General features: G+C 34.8%; 1 protein-coding gene across 3 annotated transcripts in view; it reads right to left on the reverse strand.

The window, feature by feature from the left end:
• Nucleotides 1–23,182, reverse strand: part of LOC145245882 (serine/threonine-protein kinase Nek8-like) — a 182,074-nt gene that overhangs the window by 4,760 nt on the left and 154,132 nt on the right. For 2 of the 3 annotated variants that reach the window (XM_080107603.1, XM_080107605.1), the window contains 5 exons: nucleotides 18,728–18,840; nucleotides 16,612–16,767; nucleotides 12,471–12,549; nucleotides 5,609–5,725; nucleotides 92–196 (listed from right to left, as the gene is read on the reverse strand). In XM_080107603.1, coding sequence (XP_079963729.1) covers nucleotides 92–196; nucleotides 5,609–5,725; nucleotides 12,471–12,549; nucleotides 16,612–16,767; nucleotides 18,728–18,840 — 570 coding nt within the window. The remainder of the gene's footprint in view (nucleotides 1–91; nucleotides 197–5,608; nucleotides 5,726–12,470; nucleotides 12,550–16,611; nucleotides 16,768–18,727; nucleotides 18,841–23,182) is intronic. The other variant, XM_080107604.1, reaches the window with a different exon arrangement.

Here is a 23,182-nt window from a genome sequence, read left to right on the forward strand (position 1 = left end):
ACTTCCTTAAAAGACGACAATGATTTCCAAGGACATATGCAGTGAAAATCAAATATTACACAGCATATTAGTACAAGAAGATTCTTTTTACCTTCAGACTTTGGACAATTTTGTTAAATTCTTGGATCTCTTGGTCACGTATTTCAAGTTTCTGTTTCAACCGTCCAATTTCATCTTCAAGTGGCTTGTCCTTTTCCTAATCAAAAGGAAGCAAAACATAAAGTTATTAAAATAAAATGAGAATTTCTCTCTCTCTCTATATATATATATATATACATATACTCCTATTTAAATATATACACACATACACACACATATATATATATATGTGTGTGTGTGTGTATATATTTAAACATGAGTATAAAATATATGATGTGTCATAAAAATGAAAAACGCGTCGCTGAAATTAAAGATGCACTCGAGCTTGTTTCGTAAATCTTAGATATCATAATCTACGGGGCATATAAAAAGTTTTAAGAATGAGCCACCCCACCGAGCGCCCACAAAAAGCCTTTGCCGGACTTACACACAAACACACACACATTTTGGACACAAGAAAAATAAAAGTAAGTGATTGACCAGTTTCGTTCAGCTAAACCAAACTGACCAATTTTGTTTTCATTTTTCCTGTGTTTAATTGTTTTCCATTTGTCTCCCATTACATATATATGAGGTTGATGTAGTTTGCTTAAAGCATTGTGTGTCATATATATATATATATATATAGAGAGAGAGAGAGAGGTGGGGTTATAGAAGGCTATTAACAATGCGGATATATGATGAGTAGATCGAAGACGAAGGTAAAAGTAAAAATAAATTTTGTTGTTTTGTTCAAACTTATTTTTGATTTTCTTTTTTACTTTCTTTCAGTGTTACATCGTTCACTGTAGATGTGGAGACCATATCTATCTATCTATCTATCTATCTATCTACAACTATATAAATGCAACTTTGTGTGAGTTCGTTCTTTATAGACTCCGAAATGGCTGAACAGATTTTCTTTAAAATTTACAGAACTTTAGTGTGTAAGTCTGGGAGTGATCTTAATTAAATTTTGTCTCAGATTACCATCGATAATTACCGATAATCAAAACCGTTATTTTAATTTATCTATCATCGGTAACACCATTTTTTTCCATGACGTCCCTTAGCAACAATGATAGAACAACGGGCTGTGAAAATTCTACTGTAGATACTATTCTACTGTTGATAGCATGTTTTTTTTTATTTATTTATTTTTGCATGACGTGGTCTGTAGGTTCAAACTCTGCACGCAAATTTCTTAATTTTTTTTTCATTAACTGCAAAGAATTTTATAAGACTTGAAAATTTACAAGAAAGGACAAGTGGCATGTAAGGCGGTGGGAAATGGTGGTATGGGTCAAGCCGATATATGTGTGCCTATCCGTCCTAGAGGCATTGCTCATTCGAGCCAAAAAAAACTAATATCAATCACCAGATCGGATTTGTTTATAGGCATATCATCTGATCAGTCAATTCACTACTGAATATTTACTATATGACAGTACCTGAAGACGACTCATGTGGGTTGAAAACGTTAATAAGTTTGGCGAATTTCTCTACTCTCTCAAAGAAAATGCAAGAATGTTAGCCTACCATATTGAAAAAAATGGACATGAAATGAAATGTGCAGAGCTTAGCGTTGATACTCAACTAGACCTATATATATATATATATATATATAGTAAGTTAGAAAAATATATATGGCAATTAAGCTACACAGAATATTCTGCATTTCATCCACACTAGGATTCGTCAGGCTAGTGTGGATGAAATGCAAAATATTCTGTGTAGCTTAATTGCCATATATATTTTTCTAACTTACTACCTAGCTTTACCTATGTATTGAGCACTGAAGTAAATACTTAGTTTATGCATAAAATTATACTTTTGTATATTAATTTATGTGATTAAATGGAGTAGTCATATATATATATATATATATATATATATATATATATAACAAGGAGACCTGACATTGCCCGGGATTGAATGAGGAGCAATGAATGTTCCACACTTTCAATATTTTTAAGGTCATCGAAATCGGTGAAATCGTCCATCACCATTAAATTGATTGATTACCTGATCTAGTCAGAAATCCATCACGATGAACCAGGAGAAAGCTTTATACACCTCCCCACAGTGACAGTCCACAATACATTGTAGTCTACATTGCACTGTAAAGAACCTAGTGTTGATTTTATAAAATTATTCTTTAATAATAGCTTGAATTAAAGTTTAAAATGCAAAATTCAAGTATCATGGTTCAATCGTATTCTAAACAAAAACATTCAAAACTCTATTGTTAATTTTATGCACTGCACCCTTCTGCTTAGGCGATGATAAAACTTTTCAAATGCATCTGTGATGTTAGGTTGTATAAGGTGTTAACCTTGGTCAAAATTGGACTCTTGGTTCCTTAATTGGATTTTTTTTTTTTGATTATCGATACTTATCGGAGGCATTTCAATAAAAAAAATCTAAGAACACTCCCAGACACATAAAATACATTTGTGTGAAATTTCAAAAAAAAAATAACCCAGTGATTTTTGTGTCCATAGGGAACAAACTTACGCACCCACACAAAGTGCCTTGCATGCATAAGTAGAGATAAGTGAAATTATATACAAAGAAAAAACCCTACACAGATTTATCAAGGTTTTGACGATGTTGCTTTCCTCATCAGGGATTCAACACCTTAAAATGATTAAATAAAGACTAACATACTAAATAAATAAAATTAAAAAAAAAAAATTAAAAAAATAACTTTAATTAAAAGAAAATTATTAACAAAGATGACCTTTAAACGTTAAAACCTTTACCCACAATCCCTTCATCCTTCCCTCCCTCCCTGCCTCTAATCTATTATTTAAAGCGGACCTGTGTGTGTGTGTGTGTGTGTGTGTGTGTGTGCGTGTTTGTATGTCTGCTAAAAACTTTTGTCATCCACATCTGACCAGTCAAAACTGATACCATCTGAAAGGGCAATGCCCCGGATGCATAATATGTGAAAATTAGAAAAAAAGATTCGTCTGTGGTGATCAACTGGACCACCTTTTGGAAAGGGGGTCCATTTTTTGCATCGCATTTTCGCAAGTCACGCACACATATTAAACTAAAACTATGTTTAAAACGCTTATTTTGCAACATCATGACATCATAAGCACTCGTGGCCATGTAGGCAAAAGTATTTGTCTGTAAGTCTTTGCCTTCTTCCACTCTTTCATGTCTCACATTCGAGCCCGACTACTGCGGCTCATTATTTTTTTTAACCACATGGGCACTCCCTGCTATTTTGATTGAAAGAAAAGTTGTGATGTGGCAGTTACAGAAAACTACTTAATGTTTTATCTATATATATAAAAGCGAAAATGTATGTATGTATGTACGCTTTTCCTCGATGTCCACAAAAGGCTTCTTTCAGAGAAGCACTCACTCGGTTCACAACTTCTTAAAACTTTTTATATCATCTATAAATTGTGATATCTCACAGTTAACCACGGAGCTCGCTTGTCTATTTAATTTTATTGACTTTCAAACGTTAATTTATACACATTTCCCGCATCAGCACGCGTTACATTCGGTTTTTGGTATAAACAAAAAGCGAAACTCGACTCTAATCACGTGCCGAAAGCCAGTGGTCTCTAGAGAGCTAAGTAACGTTTGGTCAATGTCGACTTCGTCATATCAGACGGTAGCTTTCATTTCGAGACGAGACGCTTCCACTAATAAACAGGGAACCGGGTTTTTAAAAACAAACAAACCGATTTATTGACCTCATTAAAAACTGTCCCACACAAAATGCTAACTGCTGAATAGCTATTGCCGTCACGTCAATCAAAAACGCACACCTGTTTTTTTTTCACACTTTACTATTTTCCAACTGCGCGTCGTCAAGGCTTTGTTTTTTTTTTCACGGGCACCTGTTTTTTTTCACATTTCGGGTTTTTTTCACACACACCTACAAACCCCCGGGCAACGCTGGGTACCCCTCGCTAGTTTTATATAAACAGGAAGAACTTGAAAATACAAAAAGCAAAAAGAAAAAGAAAATCTGTTCAGCCGTTTCGGAGTCTATAAAGAACAAACTCACACACACAAAGTTGCATTTATATAGTTGTAGATAGATAGATAGATAGATATGGTCTCCACATCTACAGTAAACGATGAATCAATGCCCTCTGAGTTCTTTGGCCATCAGCTAATAGGACGCATTGATTCATCTGCTCCCTAAAAAGACTTGAGGGAACGTCAGTCAGTCAGGACCGGACCTTCAGCCAAGCAACACCTCTCCTCTCTCATCCCCTGTCCATCGGACATCTTGATTGACGGTCTCCACTGGAGACAACTGCTATTACCTGGGGATAACATAGAAAATGTACTGACTGACCAACAACAACCGCAAAAAAACCTTCTACCTTTATCTCAGTTCAACCTTCAAGTTCCTGCTGCCAATAAAATCCTATTCTACGTTGTTATTGTTAAAAAGAAGTTTGTTGTTCATTTTCTGCTGTGTTCATTAAATATATTTTATTGGGGGTAAAACATTTACCTTCCTAAAAATGGTGACCCCGATGTGATCTGAACACATAACTTTCTGATCTGGAGTCAGAGGTGCAACTTTAAATGTTTTACCCCTAATAAAATATATTGTGCCTTAAATAACTTTCCAAACTTTTTTTATATGAGCAATTTTATTGAGAGCACATGTATGAAACTCTAGTCTCCTTCGAAGTAATCTCCTCTGGCTGCAATTCACTTGTTGTACAATTCCAACAAATTCTAGAAGGCTCCATGGAAATCCTCTTGTGTGAGCATGTCAATGACTTTCGTAACAGCCTCTTTCATCTCCTTTCCTTGAGCTTAGGGAATAACCAAAAGTCACAGGAAGTAAGGTTTGGACAATAGCGAGGGTGAGGCACTGTCTTGATGCCCATCTTAGTCAAATAGTCTGTGATCTTCACTGAGCACACTTGGAACAAACTTTGTGCGAAATAATTGTGTGTACAGTTCTACACTCTACACTGAAATCAAACTGTGCACTATAGACACACGACGATCCTTATCCACAAAATTCTTTAGTAAGTCAATAAAATCTGGTGTTCTAACTTCTTTACTCCTCCCACACCTCTCATCATCCCTCACAGGCTCCCTGCCTTGCTTGAATCTCTTATGCTACTAAAAAACTGATGATCAATTCATGCAAGATGGTCCAAAGGCAGTCTGAAGCATTCCATACATTTCTGTGGCATTTTTTTTTAAAGTTTAAAACAATGTTATTGCATATCGTTCTTCTAAAGTATCCCCAGGTCCCGATTGCATTTTTTAAATTCACCGGCTGTGACAATCAGGCTTTAGTAGGGTGTATTCCAATTCCTGGTGTAGCTGTTCATTTGAACCTGAAATCGTAAAAATTGGTCAGTTATCTCATAGGATGTATAAGCAATAAGATACTGAATTTTCAAGGGTCTATGATAATTTTAAATGACTATACAAAAAAAGTATGGAAACGCATACATTAAAAAAAAAAAAAAATTAAAAAAAAAAACTTCATCAAATCTGATGATGTTTCATGAGCATTACCCACCTCTTTCCTCCTGATAACCTCTTCTTGGTTTTCTTTTAATATCTCAAGTTGTTCCTTGATTTCTTCCAATTGCGATTCAACCTTTTTCTTTTCGCTTTTTGTATTTTCAAGTTCTTCCTGTTTATATAAAATAAAACATTAATAAGCAACAACAAAAGAAACATTCTCAGATCATCATCCAAAGATTCTATTGTTGGCGTTGGTTTCCCCGATATTTTTCTAGTCAAAATTCTTTCTAGAAAGACATCGGACACTTATGGAAGGGACCACGTGAAGGTTGACAATATCTTAGGTGAAAGCGATTTTTGTAGAAAGCAACTGGAATCGAACTTAGGACACCCACGTCATTAGTCCATGCCATTAACCATCAGACCACCGTCACCTCCCACATCCTCAGATGTGGTCATTCGATGCACCATCGTTTCACTATATTCGTTGGTCATATTGCCAGCCTTTGAGCTAAGATCAAAGTGTAAACATTTGTCGCGGTTCCAACCAAAAATATCATAAAAAAAGAATACAATTCAAAACACGAACATCACAGCCGACGCCCCCTCCGGCAGTATATAAACACAAATAATCATCCCATGGAACACCATAATAATACAATTCCCACGGACATATGCACGACTTTATCAGCTTGAATTTGATATGGCAAGTGAACATAAACCCCAGATAGATGATCCCTTACTGTACATTAAAATATAAAAACAAACACAAATCAAAAACAAAAACGACGACTAGTGCTGGGAGCCGCTTTTGTCTACAACTACGTCCGCCGGATGACTATAAAAACAGTAGGCTTTTTCAACAAGCAATCAGTCGTGGCTAGATTGCTAAGCAATGAGGTTGGGCCTGTCAGCGGCCTAACCCAACACAGCAGTAATACCATACCCACACAGCAGCAGTAGTTAAATGGGCTGCTAAACAGCAAAACAAAATAAAATAAATACAATAAGCAAAAGTTCAGCTAGAATTCGTCACTGTCAACTTTCTCTCTCAACCACCTCTGCCAACAGGCATTTCATTAGAAAACTGACCCCATTCCATTTGCTTACATATGCAGTGGAAGATGAGATCTCGTGAGATTCTACGAGACTACACATTATAAAACCATGGCTGCCATCTTTAATTTCTCTCTCTCAGATCCCATCTGAAGGTTAGTTGCATAACCGCACAATACACACACACGTGGGTGCTTTCTTCTTTGATTATTACATTCAACTCTACATTCGACTACCTCCATGACAGCAGACGAACCCAGTAGCAGCAGTAGCAGTCACCTACTCACTTGATTCCAGCAGCCCAACATTGCAAGTCAGTGCCTTTCTGCAGTCACCGGCGACGAACGCGTAGGCGTTTCAGCTCGATGCCAGTTGAACTTCAATTCTCAGCCTAAGACCTTAGACATTTCTTTCAGTTTTTTTTGGAAAATAAACCTGAACTGATTTATATTCGTTCACAATGGTACCTACTGCGTTTGTCATCTCTTCTTTGTCCCTGTCGTTTTTTTCGTCTTTTTTTTTTTTTTTTGCCTGTGCCGTCTTTTAGTTATAGAGTTGATTGCCACCGATTTTCGACCCTGCAACACATTTGCTTAAGATGAAAATCAGATGCAATTGGAGGAGGTTGCCTCGAGTGGATTTCAATAAGAGGTGAGTGCATAACACTAGCTTATGCATCCGTCGAGGAGCCAGGTTTGAATTTGTATTTCCCTCCGTAAAACATGGCACACATGGTCCTGTTTTTTTTCAGAATCCATCCTGTTAGAATAGAGTAGATTGTAAAAAAACTCTTTTAACTAGTGGTACAAATGTGATCCCTTTCCTGCTTTGATTTTTGGCACTAAAGAACCTCCGAGTTTCCCCAACCCATACATCCCATTCTTTTGCTCCCGGTCTTCCCCAACGTGGAGTCACCTTCCACTCTCACTTTCCCTCCCTGATTTTTTCTCTCCTCATCCTGTAGCCCTCCACCCAACACTTCATCCCAACTGGAGACCGTCCTGCTTGATTAAGGTCGGGAGGGACCATACACCCCAATAGGCATTGTATTTGTTTCAATCTTTTCTTTATTTTTAATGGTGATTTTTATCTCTTCCCTACTCCACACCACAAACTTTTTATCATTTCAAATTTTATCAAATTTCAAGTTTTTTTAAAATGAACATTTTTCCTTTTTTCAATTTATCATTACATAATAAAATTATATTTTAAATTAAAAAAAAAAAAAAATGTTACCCACACACAATTTTTTATACAAAACGATTGGGTATAAGTAGATTTAACTCCACAGAGTGAATGTGCTATTGTGGTAAATGGTACCAGTCAAGAGTAATCTCCAATGTTGTATAGACAAAGTAGAAAGACCTTGTACCCTTCCCCCTCCCTCAATTTCTTATAGGGCTTAATGCCTAAGTTTTTTGGACTGAATTTTTTACTTTTATTGTTTTGCAATTGACTGTTAATTTTTTTTGCTTTTGTGAATTTTTATGATTGCTGTTTGAACTTCAAACTGTAAATATTTACGTTCAATAAACTATATAAATAAGATCAAAGTGTAGCATATGTTCTCTTCAGTCGTGTAATATATTGAGAAAAAATGTTTATCAAAAACTAAAAGAAGGCGTGCAGCATTCACATATGTATGTATTCTACGCATCCCTACAGTATGATGTTAAAAGACTCTCACCTTTTGTGTGACGTCACTGAAGAATTCTAATAAAATTAGATAACTGATAAGATAAGAAGAGTTCTAACATTGTAGGTCAGAGTAGGAGAAATCTTTCCAGACTGACACATTTCCTCTTCTGATGAAAAGCATTTAGTTTTGAAATGCCATGTGTTATATGCGAGCACGATTAAGTGTCCACACCAGTATGAGAGTTATTTAAAATGCGTAATGACAAAGATTCCCTCCTTTTTGGATTATATTTTATTCAAAAAGTGAAAAGTGATGACCATTCACAAACGCCCACGTGTTAAGTTACTAGTGGAAGCAAGGCAGATAAAAAGCCCTATCCAAACCCGATGTCACATCACATATATCTTTATCCCCTTATTCCCCTTCTTAAAGATAGAGAGAGAGAGAGAGAGAGAGAGAGAGAGAGAGAGAGAGAGAGTAATTTTGAAACAAAGTTGGCATGAAACTCAGACCACATGAGGCAGAAAATATTTTTTTAAAAGTTCTGAGTCCAAAAACCGTCAAGTGCAAACGTTAACAGAGTCCGTGACGTAGAAATTACCAAATTCGCCACGTTCCCAAATCAGTGCAATGGAAATAACTGCATTGGAGAAACTATATATTTCTTGACATAGAAGAAAATTGCAGACATCTCAAAAACCTATGCTTACCACAAATCGAGGGATATACATGTTACTGCAAACTCTCAAAGAACTATTAAAATTCCGGGAAACTTGGAATTGAGTTTTTTCCCTGATATTGCTAAGATAAAACAATCCTGACTTTACCCATTTTAAAATGAATTGTTTCAAAATCAAATTATGTCATCCCATCAACTAAAACAGAACAATCTATATAAATAAAATTAACAGGAAATAGTAATCATACACCAAGGATGGTTTATAACGAGTAAAATATTTGTTTGGATGGATGAATAACGCATACAGAAATATGTCAGCAAGTTTAAATGCAAAGTGTTTATTTCAACTGACCGACGTGTTTTTATTAGGTTTATGCATCTTTCTTATCTATATGTCGGGTTAGCTCAAACAGTAGGGAATGCGGCTAGAGCACTAAATGTTTTGGTTTCGATTCTAGCTGATAGCATATAAGTCATTTTTTTTTTTAAACTTTTGAAATCAGTACTAATATTCAATAGAGAATTAGCTCTATAATAATGAATACAAAATCTGCATGAATTAAAATATATTTAAACATATTTTATGACCGCCAGGGTTGCCCCCAACTCCGCTAATTTAAAATAAATACGTTTTATTAGTTGTATTAGTAATACACAGAGTTTAATGTTGTGAGTCAAACGGAAAAAGTCAGACAAGTTGGCATGAAAGATATCGTCTCCGTGTTTCGGAAGCTGGGAGGAATATGCATAATGCAGAAATAACAACGTCTTCCAGTCCCGCTGGGAAATACCGACCTGCGAAATAAAGTTATACAAAAATATGGCTTCGACTTGGTGTTTTCTTTCGGAGAAACCTTCAATTACAGACCAAACGAAATGTTCCAGTGTATATTATGTATTGCCACATCGTTTTTATATGTGTAACCATTTTCCCGAAAAACCATTAACGAAAAAGAACATGATATTATTACATGATTATATTAACTGAATGTATGCATTATAGCCACTAGAAAATAACAGAGACACTTATAAATATGTATGCACATGAATTATACACGTAAATATATACACCCATGTTATATAGATCAGTAGGCAACAACTTTTTTTTTTTACTCACATTCACCCCCAAACAAGGCATAATGCCACTTGGACGCAAGGGTCTACTATTCGGAACCATGCCTAAGAAAGATTAACAAGATGTTGGTTTACGTTACATTTAAACTTCTGCATATCAGTACAGTCAGGGAAGCAGGTAGCAGGAAGGGAATTCCAAAATCTAGCTGTTCGAGGAAAGAAATTGTTAGAATAGAAATCTTTCTGGCATTTAAGGATCTCAAATTTGTTGGGGATGTGTATGGCGAGGAGGCACAAGTGCAACGAGTTCATCAGAGCACATTTCATAAAAATACTTGTAAAACAGGCACAGAGATGCAACATTGCAGTGATGGGACAGGGGTTGGAGCCTAGTTGACAAAGTGAGGCCTATTAGATTGGAGACTCTTTTTTGAACCCTAATAAAAGAGGGAGAGATTAGTGGTAGATGCACCAGCCCAGATCTGCAACAATACTCCATGCATGGGTGAATGGTGGCCTTGTGGAGGTACAGGATACTCTCAGGTGTGAGTAGTTTTTTAGGACGATAGAGAGAACCCACTTTTCTTGCAGCAGCCTTTGCAATGTCTTCAATGTATTTGTCCCAGTTCATATTGCCTGTGAATGTTAAGCCGAGGAGTTTGAAGGAAGAATTCTTAGGTAGGGTGTTATTTGTCATGAATATCAGTGGTTCGAGAGGCGTCTTGTAATTGTTAAAGGAGAGCAGCTTAGTCTTACTAGCATTAAATGTTACCATCCATTTACGGCCCCATTCCACTATTGTCTGGAGGTCATTTTCTAACGATTCTGCCATTATTTGTGCTTGTTTGATCTTTCCATGCTCTCATACTATACAGTGGCTATCACTCTCGCTTCTATCACTCTCCGTCAGTTTATTAATAAAAGTAATGAAACTAACTATATAATAACGGGACCGATACTGCACCAACCACACCAGGTGTCCTTAACCTCGTCGGATTCCACCCGATATGACAGGCGTTCTTCAATCGTACATTGTCCCATCACAAGTTGGCCTGTTGATCATCTTCACCCACTGTGTTTCATGGTGGGGCGCTTTGCCTCGCAATCGAATCATCTCCTACCCTGTGTAGGTAGTCTCCAGGTACATCAATCACTCCGCTGGTCCTTGCGACTTGCTGCAAAATGAAGAGTCCTCACCACAAATAAACAGAACTCCGGTTTATAGCAATAACAAACTATTTACTAATTTCATTACTTCATAACAGCTACTGTCTAAATTGAGGTGACTGACTATAGCAGTGAAACGATGTAAGACCAGACCAGTAAAGTCACAGATTTCCCATTAACACAGGCTAGTTAACATCATAACATCAGGCCCTGAGGACTCCCAAATTGGGAACGCTTGACCAGCCCAGCCGTTCAGTTTGCTGGCTACGACTCTACTCTTTTTAGAATTCCTTTTTCTAAATCCAACCCCTTTTCCCCACCTCTCCTTCTGAGAGTGGTTACAAACACCCTTTCTTTCTTCCTCTTAGAGCTTACCCTTCGTCTTGTCCACTCAACACCTCTCTCTCTCTCTCTCTCTCTCTCTCTCTCTCTCTCTCTCTCTCTCTCTCTCTGTTCCCCTAATTTCTACTCCTCCTCTTCGAACTTATCTCTACCAAATTTTAACCCTCATTTGCATTGAGGTTTTTACTTATTATCAAATTAGGAGTGATTAGTCATCCCAGGTCGAACAATGCTTGGTGGCGACCCTTACCCTTGACCCCCCCATTCTAAGTTGTCAGCCTTAATCAGCTAAAGATCTCTGGATCTCTTTATACCTCTCAACAGAGGTTTTAAAAACAACCTTTCATGTTAACAGATATATAACAACAATGAGATAAAAACAATTATTTCTCTTTCTGACAAAATCCCATAGACATTTCTGTTTTGTCCCAATCAGACATCAACACCCCCTCTTCTGCCCTCTCTTCCTCTATCCCGTCCGGTCAAACACCTCCTTTCACTGCAATATGCCCCTCGCTGCATGCATTCATGACACCAATAGTGTCATATATAGCAGAAATTGAAACAGTCTATTATAAACAATAAAGAATATCACCACAAATAGCTGGAAACATAGAGAAAGAGCAGAAATACTCACCAAGACAATCATTTCCTACTAAGTTTCTGCCTATCACTCTCACCCTATCTCACCATATGTCGTTCAACCTTCCCACACCTCTTTTACTTATACAGATCTATCACTTTTGCTTCTATCTTGCTCTATCTCCCAGTTTTATTACTTTTCTATAGTAAAGAAGCCATAACATAGAAAATTGGAATAGCCTTTTTTTACAAATTAGGAAATATCACCACAAGTATAAATACTATTTACATGTATGGAGAGATATAAATACTATGTACATATATGGAGAGATAGTAATGGTCTGATATAAATCATAACATCTTTTACAAACTTACCAAGAGGACATCTTCTCGATTTCTTTGTTTTCCAACGGAAGTAATTCCTCGATTTACAACATGGCGTCCTAAAAGATTTCTGCAAAAGAAAAAATAAGTTAATTTTTACTAATATATATATATATATATATATATATATATATATATATATCCTTCATGACTGATACATTTTTTATTTTTGTTACTAACCAGAGTGCCCCTTTTTTGGGAAGCTGGTTTCCCCCCACATTAAAAACCGACCTCATGTCTAACTCTGCCCTCGTGGGGAGGCAAGTAAACAATTATATATATATATAAATATATATATATATATATATATATATATATATATATATTAATGAAAATAAGAAATTCAGAAGGTTCTTTTTCTTTTCTCTTTTCATTTTTTTTCTTTTTATTTGAAGAAAAAGGGAAAGGTGGTTTAATCAGCAGCCAGACACAGTAAAAAGTAGCTCTAAATAAGGTTAGATAAAAACATTAGCATTAATGTAGTAAGTAGTTTTTTTTAGGAAGCGGTGGGGGGGGGGTAGATCAGATTTGTGGGAGGGGAAGAGCCTAACTAATCTTGGCCATTTTATTTATTTATTTTTTTCATTTTTTTTGACTTGTGCAGAATAGCGCATGAATGATTTTTTATGTAGTTTTTAAAGTTTCGTATCCACATTTTTTTTTTTTAGAATTGAATGCATTGCCCTTTGAGGTGGTACAAATCAAATGGAGGATTAAAAATTACAAAATCAAAAAGAAAAAAAAAAGAAAATCACGAAAAAATTGTTGAAATGTTATGTAGGGAATTTTCTACCTCATCACACCAAAAAAACAAATATTAATGATGTCGATTGTGCGTTGCTACATTATGTTATATTATAATTATAAAAATTTTAAAAAGAAAGTGCAAAAAAAAAAAAAACTTGGTTGGTAAAAACGACTCCATCCCCATCTTATAAAATAAATAAAAAATAAATTGTTACCGTAGAGATGAAATAAAGAAAAATGACTAGAAATAAAATAATTTTTTCTACAATCAATTTCTGAAAATTGATGATGGCTAAGAAGTGGGTGATCATTTTACATCAAATTTATATGGGAAAGTAAAACCCTACTTAAAAATCTTAATGGAATTCTTAAGTGACATAATAGGTAAGTGTGCACAGAAAAAAAATTGGTCTTTACGTTTGCATATAAAACGTATTTACTTGTGTCGTCTCTACTTTCATGTTCATATGTGTGTAATTTCAGGTTATATACCGACTATATAAAACTTGTATACATAACGTTTCTGTGATCGTCTAGTGCTCATGTACATATATTTATAATTATATATACAGTCCATCAAATTAGATAATAAAGCACAAAGGTAGTTCTTTTAAACAAGGGATGGATAACATCTTTCTAGGGTTTACATCAGGCCAAATAGGTGGGAACATACTTTCTTCTGTCGGTGGATTTTGATTGATGGTCTGTAATTAAGGTTTTTGTGATCAGTCTAGTGTTCATGTAGATCTATTTATAATTGTATATACAGTTCAAAAAACCGGATAATAAGGTATTATGTGGTGGCCTTTGGATATGATCACAGCGTAGTATCTGTGTTATGTTGTGGCGGACAGTGTTATGAGTAAGTGTTAAATTATTTAGGTTAAAAAGATATCCAGAAAAATATTTTAAAAGAAAAGAATGTCAGTTAAATATTTTTATTAAAATATTTAACTGGGGAATTTCTGTTCAAGGAAAATGTTATGAATAGAGGAAAAGCATAAACAAGGAATTTGGTTCAGTAAACAATGATGTGGCGTATGTGACAAACAAGATTGTCCACTCAGGAGAAATCTGAATTAGGAATTAGTTTTGAACGGGACATTGACAAGATGAGTTGTGTGTTAACTAGCCACTAGGTTAGAGCGGACAGAAGTTGTCTCTAATCCAATGGAAGTATTTATGGACCAACTAAGGAAAATGTAGGGAGAATGTTAACAGCTGCAGACTCCAAGACGTGGAACATTTTGGAAATAAAGATCCAGAAATGATAACTCGGTGTTTTGGGTGTTCCATTCGAAAGAAGATGCTTTCATTTTTGGCTGCCTGCTGTCAGAGGAGAGAGAGAGAGAGAGAGAGAGAGAGAGAGAGAGAGAGAGAGAGAGAGAAGGAAAGGGAGAGAGAGAGAGAGAGAGGGAGATAATGATTAACGTATGTGTCAAGCAAACAAGGATTTATTCGTTCATTGTTAAAGACTGTTCGTTATTGTTGTGAATGTGTGAAAACACCCACATACACACAGAAAGACTATTAAATATACACGTAACAGATCGACCTATACAGACACCCCATATACAAAGAAAAGTAAATGTCCTTATAATTCTAACCACTAGCCGATACACGAGCATCGATTACAGAAACACATATACCTTATATACATGTAGACATACATAGACACGGTTAAATATAAATTACAACACGACAATTATTCGATTTAGTAATAAAACAAAGGCACAAGGACAGTTCTTTTTAAACAAGGTACGGATAACATCTTTTTTATTTTAAATAAAGAATGAATAAGTTTTTCTAAATTTTAGATATTATTCATCCGGGGCAACGCTGATCAAGAAAATAACAACTGGGTGTTTGTTTTGTTGCTTAAAAGTTTTAGCTTCCTTCAGTCTTAACAGACTATGGACACTCACTGTAAGGGTGCCTGCAAATGGAATTGGGCCAAATAGCTTTCAATACCTTTCTTCCATTGGTGGGACTTAATTGATAGTCTGTAAGCTACAATAAAATTTCCTGAGGAACAACAATCGACACTCAGGTTATTTCTAGGCAACTTTATTTCCTGACGTTCCCCAAGTCTTTGGAGTTGCACTTTTAGCTAGGTCTCTACATTTTGCTATGTGTCCATTCTCCAACTCGACCAACTACTGACTCCATCTCTCACCAGACTTGAACTCTGTCCCTTCTCTGACTAACTCTACATGTATATATAAAACTATCTTTGTTTCTAATCACTGAAACATAATACCTGATATTTGTCAAGTATTTCATTCCTTTTTATCGTTGGAATTCTAACTTTTTGTTTATGTTAAAAATTATTATGTAAATTTTTTACATAAATATTTTATCTTTCTAAATTTGTTTCGATAACATTCTTTTTTGCCACCCAAAAATTTTTTTCTATTTACAAACATTCACAATCTCCTATAGATAGGCACCCGGCGTTTTCCGGGAGACAAACAATATAGCATGTAAAAAAAATTCCAAAACAAGTAGTGAGTAAATAACGATAAAGTTTGTACTATCAGCAACAATACATTCTTAGTGTGAAATTTGATTTGTATTTTTTTTCAATTATCTTCAATCATAAAACTCATACGGACCATCGCACGTATTTTTTATCAAATCTCTTTACTTAATTTAAAGGACATAGTTGCTTCTGCACAACTTATTCTAATGTAATATGTCCCACGAAAATGATATAGTTGTTTAAAGTAGCTGAGTGGCCTTAGCTACAGTATTCGAGTAATAATCTCTCTCTATATATATATATGCATAGTTGTCTTACTGAACAGGTACTCATGGTCGGAGCTGGTATATCCTTACCATGGAGCTTTTGGCATTTTTTTTTTTTTGTTTACAAAGGAATCACCACTTACCTCTCTCCAACAGTGAGGGATGTGATACAAAGTCAGAAAGTTGGAAAATGGGCCAGCACCCAAAGAAGAGGAGCACTGTGGCTCTGCAAAAATAAATCTGAGTAGCCTCATCGGTATTCCTCGATGAGGCTGCCTCAGACAACAAGAAACAAACTTGCTCCTCCCAAGACAAAGCCTGAGAGGGTAGACCTCCTAGGGATACTAAGAATATTTGTAAGTCTGACAGCAAAAAGGCCACAGAAACGGCTGAGTTTCTGTCGAACCTTTCGACATCTCTCTCAAGTTGCTCTAGGAGTCGGGTGTCTTATGGCTTAACCAGCCAATCATATTCTTGTGAGGAAGAATCCGGATGTACTCAGATTTATTACATGATAGTGTAGATAATTGTACATGAACTAGGACAAGCAACGTTTGTGATGCTTTAATAACTTCAATCTTTTAGGAGTTTTTTTTTTTTTTTTTTTTTTTAAAGGAAGAATTCAAACATTACTCACCGTTTTGTGGGTGTCTTTGAAGCATTTCTTGGAAGCATTGGTTTTAAAGAAAATGGTGATTTCGCTTGGGACTCTTTCACTTTATTGTTCCCTTTAGAACTGTTTATTGGTAAACTTGACTTTTTTGCTTTGATCTTTTCACCGGTGTTGCTGCTGCTAAAATATAATCCATAGACATCGGTGAGGAGGAGAGTCAATTTTGAAATACTTATTTCTTACTAGCAGGATGTTGTCCAAGGCAAAAGTGTTATATATTTCTATTAAAACTTCTACCTCTACCCCTCTTTCCTCCGCTATTCCCCTTCCTTCTTCCCTCCCTCCTCTTTCCTCTGTGCCCAGTTCATTCCTCTCTCTGGTTATACACACAGACAACTCGAGGAATGAGTCAAACTAAGAAGATTAACTCCATGAAAAAACATAAGTATCTTTTTTTACTTAATGGCTGAGACACTCCCCTAATTCTTCTGTTTGTATTTGTGTTAGAACCACGGACAAAGAATGAATAAGTTTTTCTAAATTTTAGATATTATTCATCCGGGGCAATGCTGATCAAGAAAATAACAACTGGCTGCTTGTTTTGTTGTTTTAAGGTTTTAGCTGAACATGGTAGCTTCTTTCAGTCACTGTAAGGGTGTCTGCACATAGAATTTTTGTGGCAGGAGTTGCGCCATCTCCAACCACACTTTTACTGAGTCAGCATTGTTGAATACCAGTGGAAAGTGGAGGTTCAGGGCGACTGGAAACAAATGTCGAGATAAGCGGAGAACACATACAGCATCTACAATTCCCAAATGGTCACCCATCTGCTACTAGTCAGGCTCAACGTTGCTCACCTTTGATGATCTGATGAGAACCGGTGTATCAACGTGATTATGCCATCACACACACACACACACACACACACACACACACACACACACACACACACACACACACAGATAATTGCCCTTTATAAAATAGAGGATTAGTAGGAAGACGTTTGAACTTTAATGAGGATCACTAATATGTACTTTTCCGCGGAACACCAAATTACTGTCTTTGTTTTATTGCCCCCCCCCCTCATCCTGCTTTTTGCTCTCCCCCAATACAGTTAGAAGAAGCGGAAAAGTTATTTTATACATATTGTGTCAAATTTCATTAAAATCAGATATGGTTATGGGTCACCTAGAGGTGGTAGCACGTAAATATTCGGCATATAGAACCAAAAAGAGGGTAACAACAAAGATCCCGGGCCATTTCTCTTGTCTCCGCTTGTCGAATTTTATACATATGATATACATATATGTACATGATAGAAATGTCATCCAAATCGAATATATTTGGAGTTTTAAAAGCGGTTTGACCCCTCCCCCACCCCCACAGCTCGATTAGTATAGGATTCTGGGCCACTTCCATTTTCTTCTTCAGAAAATTTTATGATTTAAATTTCATAAATAATAGACAACATGAATTCATTTTCGAGGATGTGTGAGAAAAAAAAGAGAGAGAGAGAGAGAAATCCCTTTTTTAGCATCATCACACAATTAGGTAATGTGCGTCTTTTAGAGAAATGATAGGAAGGAGTATGATACGAATTTTGACGTAGAGTGAACACAAGTCTATGATTATAGAACAAGCAGTAATATATATTTCTTCTTTTTTGTTGTTTTTGCGGACTACTATCCTCATTTTCATAGTTGCTGTTGTTTCACCATGCTTGGGCCAACTCATCCTTTGGCCTTCTTCAGGTGGTTAACCGCGATGGGATAAGAATGCTGAGTCTTGTAACTGTATCCTCAGTACTTACTGCCTTCCATAGTTGTTGTCCGACCACGTTTTTTGGCCACCTAATCTACTGGCCTTCCAAGCAGTGAGATAACAACAACTATGGAAGGCAGTAATTACTTGGGATACAATTACAAGACTCAACATTCCTAACCCGTCGCGATTAATCACCTGAAGAAGGCCAAAGGATGAGTTGGCTGAAACGCGGTGAAACAACAAGAACGATGAGGATAACAGTCTGCAAAAAAAATAAATAAATAAAAAGAATAAAAAAATTACTCATCTCAAAGGATTCCAATAAAAATATTGGCATAAACAATAATATGCTACGAGTTATTTTCAGTTATCTCACCTAAATGTTGATTTGTCTGTGTTGGTATCGGAGCCTGTAGACGAAGTCAGATTCTTTTCTGTTTTGGTCTTTTTTGATTGAACTTCAGCATTATCACTTGCCTTTGTAGGGTTCTGAGAAAATAAACAAATGAAATTTAAAAAGAAAATGAACACGTCTTCTTCTAAAATTTAAAAAAGATTATATATATATATATATATATATATATATATATATATATATATATATACTTTTTATTGGTTTTACATAAGCTTTGGCATGTCGCCACACACTGATGAGCATGTTTCTGTCAGCTCGAAATATGCTCATGGATGTGTAGCGACATATAACTGCTTATGTAAAACAAATAAAAAATATATCTTCCCCTACTTCGGTATTGAGCACTCTTTTATGAACCTTGCTAAAATTAATTGGGTGCTACACTTATATATATATATATATATATATATATATATATTAGTCATCCACATACAGTACTGTTTCGCAGTTTCACAGCTCATCAGTGCGGCTAGATAAGCAGCTACCACAAGCCAGGATCAAAGCCTGATCGCCTAAATGACAGTCGGAGTTCTTAACTGTTGTGGTATACGGTTGCTGCTAAACGGGCAGTGAATTAACAATGTTTGACATTATATATATATATATATATATATATATATATGAGATGAGTCACAGATTAGAAATCAAGTGAATTGTCCTATTAGATATTACTCGATCACCTCTGATTTTCCCCTTGGATCACTACTCGTCCGATCTGGCAGTAATATCCCGGAAACTATTGAACTCATTCTGAAATTGGACTGCCCAGGTTGTATGATATTCTTTTTCTATAACTTTAAGCACCATTTAAATAACTTTTAAATAACATTTTCAATATATGTGCTGAAAAGCAAAATATATGTTTTATTCATAGCTGAACATTTTGCTAATTGCATTTCATTTCCTCTGATGATATGAGCCATTATTGAAAATCCATGGAAATAAATATAATTTTTCTCCGTATATTCCTTGTTTCAAACAATAAATTCTTAACTTGAATATATTTTTATGTATATTTTAATCTAGGGAATTTAACTTTTATTATTACACTTTATATATATACTAGCATGGGTATCAGCGTTGCCTGGGTTGACATGAAGTTCCATTTGAAACACACCTGTATACTAATTATTTTCATCGTGGGCAACGTGGATACTCCCACAACAAAAATAAAAGAACGGATGAAAACATGTAAATCGCCCCCAAAAAAGAAGTATGTGATACCAAGACGGTCTTAAAAGACAAGATGGCCGGTGGGCAAAAATAATTTAATCTGCTGACGTCATCACGGGTAGTCCATTAGTTGTTTCTTTACACCGGTAAACACCGGTAGTAACTCGTGGATATCTCCATTAAACAAAGTAAGTTTTAACGTGCTCCCCCCTGTATTTAACACGATGTAACTATAATTTAATTCAATATTATCATCCTAAGTTTTTTTACCATTCAAAAGAAGCGTCAAATAAATTGCTAATATTAAAAAAAATTTTTTTACAGCATACAAAACTAATGAAAATGCGAGACAACATCGACACTTTTGAAGAGACGATTTTTTTAAGCTGTTGACACGTTTTAAAAATTTAGCAAAAATTAATTTTCCTGAAATTTTCAATATTTAAAAATAAATTATGCCGGCTGATAACATTTTTAAACTTTTTTTTAAAGCTAGAAAGATAAAATTTAAAAATACTTATATATATATATATATACATATATATATATATATATATATGAAACTTAAAAGTAAAAAAAAACAAAAAAAAACGCGCGTTCATTTCGGGTTTGTATTACTGTACACAGATTCGAAAAAGTTGTCAAAAGACAAATATATGACAAATAAATGTTATCAAAGGCAAGATAAGTTACTTTTCTACCAAACTAGATATATTTTTCGTGTTTTTATTCAATGTAACATGTTTATTCAGCTCCAAAAACAAGGTGTTATAAATAAAAAAACTAGAAAAAATATATGTCAAGCTATGTCACGGTAACATATATTGAGCGAGTTTTTTTTACAGTATTTTAACCAGTTTTTTATTTATAACACCTTTTCCCAAACTTACCGTGTTAAAGAGGGAGTCAGACGCCATCTTGAAATTTCCGGGTTTGTATTACTGTACACAGATTCGAAAAAGTCAAAAAATAAATGTCAAACAAATAAATGTTATCAAAGGCAAGATAAGTTACTTTTCTACCTAACTGGATATATTTTTTGTGTTTTTATTCAATGTAACATATTTATTCAGCTCGAAAAACATACAGTGTTTACCGATGTATTGGAAAATTTAAAATGGCGGCCGACTCTCTCTTTAACACGGTAAGTTCGGAAAAAGGTGTAATAAATAATAAACTAGACAAAATACTCTTAGAAATTTGCTCAATATAAGTTACCGTGACATAACTTGATATATATTCGGTGGTTTTTTAATAGTATTTTTAAAAACAGTAATGAATTTTCCGAACTCAATATTTTTCAATTTTTAAACTTTAAAAATCTATCAAAATTTTTTTATTGATTCTATTTTTACGATATTTTCAGGGTCAATGTGAAATTTTATGTTCTTTCCAATAAACCGAATATAATATTTTAGACAAACGTTTTTTTTTTTAATTCACGCCCCCCCCCCAAGTGTCACCCATTTTTAACTTTCTCTTAAAAAGTAAATAATTAATTTATGTCGGAGTTTTATATATCACAAATTGAAGAGAAAAGGTCAATAAATAATATATTCAAAATTAAAACAAAAAAAAAAATGCCTTTTTTAGAAATTTACCTGTAAAGTCCGAAGTTTAAAACCTTTTTTTTTAAAAAAAAACACATTGTTTTTTTGTTGTTTTTTTTTAATAAAACCTTGGTCCTTGCTCCTTTAATTGAAAAAAAAATTAGGGCTTGAATTACATTTTTCGAGGAGTTATAAGCTTGGAAAGATGGGGTGGAATTATTCACTATTTTCACGAAATTTCTGACACTGCTATCGGTAAACACTGTATGGTTTTCGAACTGAATAAACATGTTACATTGAATAAAAACACCAAAAATATGTCCAGTTTGGTAGAAAAGTAACTTATCTTGCCTTTGATAACATTTTCATTTAATTATATTTAATAAACTTCAAGTTTACTACAAATCAAATCGTGTTCCTTCACTTTTTAAAAATGTAATTTATAAGTAATTAAAGAACGCATTCTAATCTTTAAAATCTATAATACAACAAAATATTCAATTGCTTATAATACTTAAACAAACAACTTGTGTTTTATTATTTTTTTATTATTAATATTAGATGAGTTTCAGTATAAATCATCGTGTTCTTTCTTTATTTCAATCCAATTTTGAAGTTTTGTAACGCTGTCTGTAAAAATTACTGTTCATTATTGACAGTCTAAGAGTTCCACATATCTTGCTTGTTGGGACCTCGGCGATGACGTCATTTTTTCAGCTGGCCGGCCATCTTTATAACGAAGGCTACGGTGATACCCTCTCCACCAGATATTTCGGCAGAAGGGCTACAAAGAGAAGAAAGTATTCTCCGGATATTGAGCACTGGAAAAACCCTCTCCCCACCCCCCAAAAAAATAATCAAAAATAAGTCATTACAACTTTTGTTTCAATAAAAATAGCAGTGAATGCCCGTGCGATCGCAAAAAAAGAAAAAAAAGAAAAAAAAAAAGATCTACCAAAATTAATTCCAAAAACAATTAAATGAAAATTTTCGTCATTTTATATTTCTAATGTAACCCCCCCCCCCATGAATTTATCATATTTTGGGGTTCGTTCTGTTTATAAAATTGTTAGGTGAAAGTACAGAATGGTCTCATAAAAATTAATTAAATATATCGTTATTTTATGTTTCAAATGTAATTCCGGCCCCTCCCCCACCACCACAAAAAAAATGTATTTGTCATGTTTTGTCCCCCTCGATCGCCAAACTTGAAAAAAATGCCAGAGATGACATGACTGGTTGAACGCTTTGTGGCCAAAAAGTGGGTGCTCATTTTACGTTAAATTTATATAGAAAAGTTATCCTCCACGCTCAAATGTTAATTTTTTTTTCAAAATTTCTTCTTTCATTTTATTTATAAAGACTGCTTAAATGTATTAGGCCAAAAAAAAAAAAAAAAAGCAGGTCTTTATTTTTTAGGGGTAAACGACGCTGGGTCACGTCGTAAAAATTGACCATTTTTAATTTAAGATATTAAATAACTTATAAAGAAAATCTGTTTTGCAGGCAATTAAACACACTTGCTATAGTATAATTATTCTAATAAATCCTAAGCAACACCGATTAAATTTTATAAACCCCCCCAAAAAAGGATGATGGAAAATTGGACTTGTGTCTGTCTGACTAACTCTGCCCTCGTGGGGATGCAAGTAAATGAGGACATTAGTTTTAATTATTTTTCTCGGTAAATATG

The sequence above is a fragment of the Euprymna scolopes genome, chromosome 23 (genome assembly GCF_053919585.1).
Source record: "Euprymna scolopes isolate OS-2025 chromosome 23, ASM5391958v1, whole genome shotgun sequence".
Lineage (NCBI taxonomy): Eukaryota > Metazoa > Mollusca > Cephalopoda > Sepiida > Sepiolidae > Euprymna > Euprymna scolopes.